This window comes from Diadema antillarum, unplaced genomic scaffold (genome assembly GCF_040938485.1).
Source record: "Diadema antillarum isolate AM-2024a unplaced genomic scaffold, OU_Dant_1.0 seq00001105_RagTag, whole genome shotgun sequence".
Classification (NCBI taxonomy): domain Eukaryota; kingdom Metazoa; phylum Echinodermata; class Echinoidea; order Diadematoida; family Diadematidae; genus Diadema; species Diadema antillarum.
The window spans coordinates 868246-880156 of record NW_027271921.1 but is presented as its reverse complement, the minus strand read 5'-3'; the positions used below and the strand labels follow the sequence as shown (position 1 = coordinate 880156).

The 11911-nt window shown below is 39.0% G+C and overlaps 1 protein-coding gene across 1 annotated transcript in view; it reads right to left on the bottom strand.

Annotated features, from left to right (window-relative positions):
• Positions 1 to 11911, bottom strand: part of LOC139743774 (exportin-T-like) — a 101933-nt gene that overhangs the window by 69286 nt on the left and 20736 nt on the right. The window contains exons 6-8 of the mRNA XM_071654227.1: positions 11705 to 11788; positions 2115 to 2384; positions 451 to 530 (exon numbers count right to left, since the gene is read on the bottom strand). Coding sequence (XP_071510328.1) covers positions 451 to 530; positions 2115 to 2384; positions 11705 to 11788 — 434 coding nt within the window. The remainder of the gene's footprint in view (positions 1 to 450; positions 531 to 2114; positions 2385 to 11704; positions 11789 to 11911) is intronic.

Genomic DNA, 11911 nt, shown 5'->3' with positions numbered 1-11911 from the left:
TGTAACAATATGTGGCTTCCAAATAACCTTCCACAGGGAAGAAATGAGTTACATCAACTGCAAGGCAATTCTCACAAACACAACACCATTTCCTGAATGTCCCTCCCCATAGCTTCATCAGATAATAACCCACAAAATCTATTACACTTGTGCATTTGAAAGCTGGTTTCCCAAGTTACAGAGACCCAAGTGACATTCATCTATGAATCACAAACTTCCAGGTATCTATAAGGCAATATTGCTTTCAGTTCACTTGGAACATGCCAAACCCTTCATGCTGGCCACAATGTAAAATCTTATGCAGAAGATGATGATCAATTAGCAGATTCATATTTATGACATGACTGCACATCAACCCCCCCCCCCCAACAAAAAAAAACCTGACCCAAAACAACAACAACAACAACAAAACAAAACAAAACAAAAAGCAGTCTCAAAACTTGTACTCACTTTTGCCAGGCAGCTATGAGGTTGCATCCAATGCCATTTGTGAGTTTGGAAAGCTTAGCGACAAAGTCAATGTCCTCTTCCTGATTAACACAAGACAATACAATGCAATGGAAGGGAATAATATTCTGGAAAAATGAGTACAAGATTAAACTGGTGCAGGAATTGGAAAGCAAGAGAAACTTTCTGGTCACCAGTGCTCTCTTCACAAGGTCTTTTTTCTATAGCTTTGACTTTGTGTGTCTTCTGTGAGGGGAGAAAATTTATTCAAGAATACAACTTGTTGAAATTTGCCAAGGAATGTACATATGTAACTTTGTTTGTAAAAACAGGTTGCCCTTCTTCCCTAAAGAAGGTACCTAGGTGATAACAATGAGCCGACTTTTTACCTTCTTTCTACTGTAAAGGTAGAAATTTTGGAGGGGTTGAAATTTTCGTGCAACCAAAAAATAGCGCAAAAATAAAAGCATGCAAATATTTTTGTTTCCTGTATGTTCCAGTAGTTGATGTCTTGATTCCGCAGAATTAAAAACATTGCAAAACTCTTCTTACTCAGCCTAGCGCGAAAAATTAGTCGCGCGCAAATATACACTTTTACAGCACTCTGTAGAAGGTAAAAATGTACTTTTACCAAATCATCTTCTTGCCTGCTGTAAGGACATAAGAAAAGTGCCTCAGCCAGTTTGAACAAGTCAACTCCTTGCTTTTTTAATTTCACGAAATTTTTCCATCAAGATGTTTTCATTGCAACTGACTGACAAATTGCACTTTTATGTCGAAGTAGGGCAATTTGTCAATCAGTTGCAATCCTTGCTCTCTTTTTGTGATGAATAAGGTGTTCAAGTGAGTTTCATGCCGAGTGCTGAGCAGAGCAACCGGGTGAGCTTTTAGGAGTTTCTTTTCCATGTCGTCCTAAACAAGGTACCTACGCAAGTTTAAAACAAGACATATTTTTAGGCACATTTCGACTAACACACAGAAGGTTGGAGTTATGTAAGAAGTGATAAAAGCTAGATGTCTGATGTGGAAACCCCTGCTATCCTCCTCTTTAAAGGAAACACACACAAAAAAGATACAAATAACACAATATAGGGTTTGCTACATGAGAGTGGATAAAAAGTCAGATATATGTAAAACATGCATTTGATTTTACAAGACAGGCAGGGTGTAATACAGGTGAAGTGGCTGATCCTATTTAAACACACTAGAGAGTGGATGATCAAAGTGACCCCTTTGGTTCATTGCAAATGACTAATAATGATTACGGGAACAATGTCAACCAGGCGTGCCATGTCCAAAGAGCTTTTATAAGAATAGGTACTAGCTAAGAGTGCTTACTTGCCATATGCCCTGTATAACTGCACTATAATTGCTTGGTGAGATGCGAGGTCCTAGGCTTACCCCTCGTGGCTATCGTGCTAGCATATGAGCAGCCAAGGAGCAGCCAAATCAAGGGATGCGGACTTGCTTAAAGTTAAAGAGTTCAAGTACACCCTGCAAAAAATGTTACTTGAGCACGCAGGGCACATGCCACATGGAGTAAAGTCAGCCATCACTAATTATGGCACATATAAGGCTCTGTGTGATAACCTGTAGATATCATTATACAGTTTGCCCTCTGTAGGCAGTGAAAGTTGGGAGGGGGGGGGATGACAGAAGTGACCTACCCCAGTTGGCGGGATGACCCCAGAGTCCTGCAGGACCTTGGTGACAGACTCCACCAGCTCCGTCTTGGCCACAGGATCCATGCCCTTCTCAATGATCTCGTGGAAGCAGTCGCAGGCGCTCTCCCTCAGCACATCGATGGACAGGTGGTGGAGGAGGAGGCCCACAAAGCGCTCGTTGGCGATGAGGTTGATGTCGACCCAGGAGACGTAGACACCGACGACCTCCAGGCAGAGGCAGGCGAGTTCAGGGTTGGACGACTCGTAGTTCTTCTGCATATTGAGATTAAAGAATAACTTTCATCAAAACTACCTGCATTTGGTGAGCACTGCCATAGACTTAGAATAGAATCCCCAGTGTTCTAATACTGATAATTTGCAGTAGAGTATCAATCCCCCAGCCCATCAAAAAACTGTACAAATGAAGAAGAATTGTCCTCAGGCCTCACTGGACACTACACACATACACACACAAATGATAATAAAAATCACCAATGAAATATGTATGAATATATGAATACATAAAAATTTACACAAAACCCAGAACATTACAGATTGCTCATATACCATACATGTCAAATATTTACAAATTATGGAGTTTGATGGTTGCGGAAATTGCATTCATAAATTTATCAAATATGAGTGAATCGCACTGCTTCTGAATCTATATCATTTCAAACATCATTATGATAAATGAATAGCTCTATCCAATGTGTAAGGCTTTGTTGATTTATACAGTGTACATCAAAGAAAAACTCTGCAACCCTTTTTTCATTGTCTCTTCTCCTGTTACGATAATGTCATAATTAGAAAACGTAGGCAAATCAAACAAAATGTCTACAACACTGATCAACTTACTTATGCAGGATAATGAGGCACACAAAAGTTATTTTTGCCTGTTCTTTCCAGAATTATATTTTATATGACACTGTGAACAATATTCCTCCCCTCCCCCCCCCAAAAAAAAAACCAACCCAAACCCCCCAAAAAAACAACAACAATGCATTGACTCAAGTTGAATGAGGAACACTATTAGATGATGCTTTGAAACAGTAAAACTGGTCAATTAAAAAGTAGAACTCCACCAAAAAAAAAAAATAATAACCCAAAACAAAACACAACTTAAATATGAAACCAGTGGACAGGAAGTCACAGGACAATGTGTCAAAGTAGAAGACATGGGAGAGTAAATGAAACACTGAATGTTTAATGTGGGTTGTATGGATGGATGGCACTAAGAATCTATAATCCCTTCCACAAGAGATGAAGACCCATCTCCATTCCAGCTGCCACCTTTGCATTTGTGATGCTAATTTCACGGTTGGGTGAACATGCAGAACAACAGAAACTTTGTCACACATGTTGGCACTTCTTCTGGGAGTCCAGATTTGCAAGGTACTGTGAAGTGGCAATGCTAGAACAATCTTTGGGATTTTTCCCCCCTCTCCCTGGCTGAGTATACACAGAGTGTCATATGTTTTCACATTTGTTGGATATTAAAGGACATTGTCCCTTTGTGTGGTTAGAGTGCCTTATTGGCATACACACACAAAAAAAACTGACAGCATTGTACACACTGTCCAAAGCTCCTGGAATAGATAGGCGTAGAAAGCTACCTACCGGTTATACCAGCACAGAGACCTAGGGTCACAGTTCTATAATGCAAGCATGCATTAAGCACAAAATGACTCATAATATGTTCCTCCCCATATATCTAAATGAACAAAGCATATAAACATGTTGATTCTTCTCGCAGAATATATTCCTTGTCTTGAGGTGTTAAAGGCATTCTGTATTTACATTACAACTGCTGCACCAAAGATAAACCAAGTCCCAAGTCAGCAATAATCTTGCAGATGAATGTTCTTTGCCCATTATCAAGGTAGGTAACAGTTGTGAATTAAGCAAGACATTCACTGACAACTTACAGCAGTTTTGGACAATCAACAATGAAAGCCAAACAACTCCACAGCATCTACAAAGGGAGAAAATTGTGCACACTGCAATGATGTGCATTCCCACACAATCTCTTGACATTGGACATACGTCCCAACTTCCGGAGAACAGGGAAAACCTTGAAGTGAAGTCCAGTAACAGGAAATACTAGATGATCGATAGACACTTCAGTAATTCCTCAGAATCGAAATACCCGAGATGTCTGCGCTAAATGACTATTTATGAAGTCCTACGAGAGACAAATTTGATCGGAGAGGAATTTCTGTTAGAGCGCACGGCTCACTATTAATCTTCCGAAGGAGGCCTCCTGCTAATGTCATTTTGTTGCGAGGCGCTACGCCAGGCAAATCACGCATTTCCGTATGATTTCCTGTCTCAGTCATGACAGACATCTCAGAATTGGCTCAATGACTGGAGATGTTTGGTAAAAGTGGCATACAATGTAGATTCGAATTAAAACCATGCCTCCCTTTCTATTGCTTTTTCAAGTCATATGGAAACCTATGAATACAGTGTAGCGATACTAAATTCACATCAGAGAGATATACACTGTATTGTGCACACATAAGCCATATGTATCACATAATTCTTATTTCCATAATGAACAGTAACAAGAGGTGGTGTAAAATTACATGTTTACATATTGTCAGCAGAATACAAGCCTATCAATTTCTCTCTTGAAGCAATTACTGTGTCTTGAACACAACTACACGATGTTTCCTTCGTATTTCCCTCTCTTTTTTTTTTTTTTTTTTTTTTGGGGGGGGGAATTTTAGATTTTCTTCTCCTGATTCTCCCTACAGCAACTTGAGGAAGAGAACACCTCACTGGTTGAAAGGAAGTTGTTGAGAATGGAAGGAAATTTAATTATGCCCCCCCCCCCCCGAAAAAAAAAAAATCCTGTGAATCTTTGAATAAAAGTGCTGTTACCCCCAATTGGACTTGGCAGGGGTACGGTGACCACAGGGTACGGCGACTAATCGGCCAGCATTTCTGGGGAATCTCTGTTGACAATTGTCACCCGTGACTACTTCAGTCCTTCCCTTCTTCAGAGAGTTGGAGAGCGAGAGAACGAGGAGACAGAGAGAGGGGAAGAGAAAGGAGGGAGGGATGAAGCGAGAGAGAACTCGGGAACAAATTACAGATTACATCTAATGAATAGTTTCCTAATTTAGTTTCCTGAACCTGAAAAGGTAGGTGAAAGATGGCCCACCTTCTGCAGGCCAGAGTTTTACAGGACCGGGTAACCTTGCCCATGTCAGAACCTGTGATATTCCCTCTGACAAATCTAGGTTTATTAGACTCGGTACCATGTTTACAGTGTTCAAACATTACCTTTAGGAAAATTTCAAGTTCTCCAGATCTCCAAAACGAACTCTTACGACTGAATAACTACTCTGTAATTCTACCTCCAACATGTGTAAGACCAGAAAGAACCACAAAGAATGCATGAAAATTTCAGCAAACAAACAATTTTTAAAACTCAGTGCAATGACTCTCCCACACATAGAATAAGTACAAGAAAGGATGGAAAATTAAAATGCTGACGACACAAAGTAGAAAGTGCAACTTCCGCTGATCCACATAGCTAGAGTATTAGGAACCGTAACAGCTCATCAAGTCATGAATTGTGTGCAACATGCTGAACTCCATGCACCTTCCTGTATATGTATCTGGTTCAGTAAGACTGTGAAATGAACATGAAAATTTGTTGACAGGAATATTGATAAAAGATTTCCTATTTAATTTAATTGACACATCGATACATGTATGGACATAAAAATATTTAAATTTTTTGGTACTCAGTAGATTCCCCCCACCCCCATTCCGCATTTGCCATGATTTCTCAAATTTAAAATTTGCAATAAAAAGACAGAATTGCTCACATGGATATTTGTGCTGATTCCTTTCTTCTTGCAGTTGTAAATTCTTTTATCAAAAACGTTTAAGACAGTTCATAGGAATAACTGCAAACTCCTTGAACTTACAAAGGTAAGAACTAGAAATGTCGCTACAGCGCCTGGTTATACCCCCACCAAACAACGTTTCATAAGCTTTGGTCAAAACAACATTTCATAAGCTTTGGTCAAAAAACTGAGGAAGTAGTTAAATCCGCAAGATCTTTCCTTGATCTTCTGCCATTAATATGCCGTTACCATGGCAACGTACTTTCGGGTACTGTCGAAAAATACGTCTTGCACATCTACAACCAAAGGCACACATCTGTACCAAGTTTCATGGAAATTGGGCAAAAACTGAGGAAGTAGTTTGCAACACAAATTTTTCCATCATTTTGGCTCATAATATGTGAGCTGTTACCATGGCAACATACTTTTTGTCACTGTCAAGAAATGTGTCATGCTGACCTATATCCTAAGACAAACATTCAATATGAATTCCATGAGAATTGGAAGAACACTGATGAAGCAGTTTTGCCATGAAGCATTTTGCCCTATATTTTACCAATAACATGCCGTTACCATGGCAACGCAATTTTTGCCACTGCGGAAATATGTGTCTTGCACATTAACATATTCAGATGAACATCTGTACCTAATTTCATAAAAATTGATCAAAAACTGTGGGAGGAGTTCGCGACGCAAGATTTGTACCCATTTTTGCCCATAATATGCCGTTACCATGGCAACGTACTTTTGGGTACTGTCAAAAAATACGTCTTGCACATCTACAACCCAAGGCACACATCTGTGCCAAGTTTTATGGGAATCGGTTGAAAACTGAGGAAGTAGTTCGCGACGCAAGATTTGCAACGGACCGACCGCCCGACCGACCGCCCGACCGCCCGACCGCCCGACCGACCGCCCGACCGACCGCCCGACCGACCGTCCGCTGATTCCTATATACCCCCTTCAAACTTCGTTTGGCGGGGGTATAATAATAATAACACAGTTTTCTGCTCTGTTACATCAATGTGCATCACCTGCAATATTTGATGAATTGACCTGCAAAGAGTACGAAAGATTGGGAAAGGAAAAACAATCCTTTTCCCCTCCTCCAATCTTGCCCACACTTGTTTTGTTCCAAGCTTAACTATCCCACTTATCAATCAACACCCAAAACTTGTGACAGCAAACTCTACAACAGACCAAACTACAACAGCAGCATGTTCCCCAAAGATGCTTTGGGATCTCCAACTCTAGGGAGCTTCCACTCTTGGCTAAAGACACAATGTTTGGTGAGAGAGAGGAGGTAAATAGATAGACAGGTAGATGGATAGAGCAACAGAGAGAGAGAGAGAGAGAGAGAGATGGAGAGATTGAGAGAGAGAAGGAACATAGTCCAACACACATAGACGATGAGAGAGAGGAAATAGATAGACAGGTATACTGATAGGTAAAAACAAAGAAAGAGAGAAGGAAAACAGTCCAACATAAATGGACAGAAAGAGAGAAAGAGAAGAATAGATTGATGGGGGTATATAAGAGAGGGTAAACATACACAGGTAAATTCACATATAAACAGACAGTAGACAAAGAAAAAAGAAAGAGGATTGAATGACAAATAGGATCACTCAAAGAGATATTGAGAGAAAGAAAGGTAGATGGAAAGACAAGTGAATAGATAGACATATACACATGGATGGATCTTGGATGTAAGAGAAAGAAGGATAGAAACAGAGACAGAGAAAGATAAAGGGAGCGAGAGAGATAGAGCTGAAGAAATAAACAGCAACAGGTGCAGACACAGGGTGATTAGAAGACAGAGGATTTCTCATAAAAATTCTGGAGATGCTTTGCCCAGAATTAGTCACAATCTGGCAGTCACAACCCGCTTGGCCCTCATACCTCTCCCTACCCCTTCCCACCCCACCCCACCCCAACCACTCCTCATACCACATGTCTTACTATCAATCCTCTCAACTGACAACAGGCTAGCTGGGAGACTGCTAAATCACTGATCAAATGTTTTCTGGAGAAGTCAAGAAACGTCTGGGGGAAACAAATGGGCCAAGCCGAGGCGGATAACTGACAGGCTGGGGCGTATAAGAGGGGAGAAAGGATTCTGCGAGCGTAGAGGGGAAAAAAAAAGGAAGATGGCAGCAATTGTAAAATATGCTCACAAGAATATATGAGTACACAAAGGCAGTACTGACAACTAAGCTGAGAGAACAATGGTCAGATCTAATGCAGATTGACAGATGTACCTTGACTTACTGCACAGCAACGCTGACTATTGATAATAAATCAGGCATAATTGTGTAAAATATTCACAATAACCATAAGTGCCGGTACGTACAATGTAACTGAAATAAGCTTGGAAACTGAAAATACATTTGGTATGACAGGGTTAGCTTGACTCTACTGCTTCCATTATCTCTATTATTAGCTTCTTCAAGATGCAATATGGAAATCATACATGTTTACTTGTGATTGCTATGAAAAGTCCTCTGTAGTATCATCTCAATTGACTAATGCATCTTTTCATCAGGTTGGTTATCATAATGATAATGATGATGATGATGCTACAACTAATACTACTACTAATCACCATCATCATCATCATTATGACCACAATCATAACACAACAAAGATTATTCTAGTGATAACAAAAATGATACCTACATTAAGAATTATAATGCACCAACTATACCTTGCAAGATGCTCATGGAACATGGAATATCTGGGGTTGGATTTTTTTTGGGGTGGGGGCTTTTGTTTATCTATTTAGTCATTATTATTTATTATTATTACTGTTATTTTTTATTTATTTATTTATTTTTTGCTGAATTCATATGATAGGGCCAACGTTCACATTTGATATAATTTCACATTTTGTTGAGCAAAGATATTTTCATACACACATAAATGCCTGTAAACTCATTCTATTGTAAGACTGTGAGCAATTCAGCCTTTGGCTGCAAGTCACTACTGGAAATAAAACATGACACCAAACCATGATACTAAAAAGATATTTCTGATACATTTTCATAAATTAAGTACACTTTAAGAACATGTTAAGAATTTAAAGAATAAATATGAATTTCAGGCTGACTGCATATTGGAAAAAGAAGACACCCATCTTTATTTGCTGGAGGAAGTGAAGGCTTTAGAATTAATACAGCACTTCCAGAACACAAAAATAAATAGGTTTCATTAGACTGGCGTTACTTCTGACTTGGCAACTTTCCATTTCATTTATCACAGACATCTGTCCTTCTTTGCACATGTGATGTAACATGGACTCGACAAGTATCCCCCCTAGTACGGGGGGGGGGGGGGGGGGGAGGGGAGGGGGCTAGCGAGGCTCTATAGAAATAAAAACAAACAAAAAGAGAGGAACTGGATGTGTCAGAGTGTCTGTGTCATGAGAAAATTTCATCTACATAAAACAGTCACTCTTAGTTAACCCAATTCTGTCACCATAATTTTTCAGCAGAAGAAATCAGGTTCAACCTTACATAGCATTGAGCATTGCATCGCATTGCACATCAAGTTAAGAACAAACCCTGAATGGTTAAAGGACAAGTTCACCTTCATAAACATAAGGATTGAGAGAATGTAGCAATATTAGTAGAACACATCATTGAAAGTTTGAGGAAAATCAGACAATCCATTCAAAAGTTATGAATTTTTGAAGTTTTTGTGCAGTACCCGCTGGATGAGAAGACTACTGCAGTGTATGAATAACTTAGATGTCACATGCGTATAACAATATAAGGAAAATATAAAGAGAATTTCACAAAATTCCATCTTTTGAAGAAAGTACACATTCCCCTGACTCGTTACCGACAAATGCTATGGGTAATATTATTCCCCCTGCCTTTAGAAAGAGGCAAGTCAAGTGCTCTTTTATTATGCGAAAAAAGTGAAAATATGTTGAATTTTCTTTTACATTTTCTTTATGCTGTTGTACGCATATAACTCACAAGCTGTAGTAGTCTCCTCATCCAGCGGTTCCAACACAAAAATTTAAAAAATTCATAACTTTTGCATCGATTGTCCAATTTTCCTCAAACTTTCACTGATGTGTTCTACTAATATTGTTGCATTTTCTCAATCCTTATGTTTATGAAGGTGAACTTGTCCTTTAAAGGACAACTTCACCTTCATAGACATGTGGGTTGAGTGAATGCTACTAGAACACATCAGTGAGAGTTTGAGCAAATCGGACAATCCGTGTTATGTTTTTGAAGTTTCTGCTCACACGGCTGGAGTACTATAGCTTGTGATGTCACATGAGTACAACGATATAAAGAATAAAGAAAATTCAAGATATTTCAATTTTTCTCGCATAACAAAAGAACACTCGACTTCTCTCTTTCAGAAGGCAAGGGGGAATAATATTACCCTTGACATACGTCAGTAGCAAGTCGAAGAAATGTGCACTTTATTCAAAAAGTAAAGTTTTGTGAAATTCTCTTTTTATTTTCCTTATATAGTTGTACGCATGTGACATAATACACTGTAGTAGTCTTCTCTTCCAGCAGTGACTGCGCAGATACTTAAAATATTCATAACTTTTGAAGGGATTGACCGATTTTCCTCAAACTTTCACTGATGTGTTCTACTAATATTGATGCATTCTCTTAATCAAGAAGGTGAACTTGTCCTTTAACCCTAACTCGACGTTCCGCGCGATGTATCGCAATCGCAAAAAGCTATCGCCGCGACGTTTCATGACTTTTTTCTTTCGAGTCTCCCGCATCTTTTGACACCAAATTTGCGACGCCCGGGTGCGCGGTTCCGAAGTTACGCATAAATATGTACATGCATGTCAGACCAAAAATTGCTCAAAAACGTTAATTCGTGTACAATTTCAATGCAAACTGTGCTTACTGGCAAATTTCATAAAAGCATGATTATTTTGGTGTTTTATTGATTAAAATCAATGAATAACATATTTTCTTGTTCGGAGCGATATCACGGACAAATTTCATCGGAAAAACAATGAAAAACATAAAGTCAAAAAAACAAGAAATACATAAGAAATTCAAAAAAACAATAAAATACTTAAGAATTTTTTCTGATATCACAATTTTTTTTATTACATTTGCTAAGGACACTAGAAAGAATATTTACACAAAAAATGTGCCTGTTTTGAGCTTTATTTTGTGATTTATACCAAATAGTCTGATTTTATGCATTATCATGCATAAATTAGCATAATTTAGCATAAATGATGATTTTTTTTGAAAAATTAACTTCATGGTATATTAGATTACATCATAGGCAATGTGTGTGCCAATTTTTGTCGCGATCGCGCGGTCGACGGCCGAGATCTGGAGGGGGGGCCTGGGAGGCCCCCCGGCTCTATCAACTACCTAAATAGCCCGGCCTAGTTAGGGTTAAGAACATTCAGCACAAGTATGAACGCAGGTCCATTTCATGAAGTCATTACATGCGAGTCTTTAGTCAATACATAAATCTTGGAATAGACAAAGTCGCTCATATGTCGCTATGTAGAAAAGTAAAATCCATTTCATGAGGTCTCTCATAAATGTGTCTCATAAGCAAAAAATCTTTCATGAGACTTTCATGAAATGGACCCCAGGAGATGGAAATGGATTATGCTGTATAACTTTACAACCAATGCAGTGACGAGGTAAATGACCCTTCATGTGCCATCTTCCTTTCTTATTTTTGAATGTGAGCCACAATAGCGTTTGGATGACTTACAAGTATATGAAACCAGGAATCCACCAGCTCCTTGATGCATCTCTCCCGCATCTCATCCTTCAGGAGGCTATTCCGCATCGTTTCCTGGAGGGGAGGTTTACGAGTCAAAAGGATGACTTCATCAAAAACTGTCTAATCAGATGGAGCTCACATTGCTGATTTAGAGTTTTACAATAATATATATTTTCAAACATATATTTGTGTAGT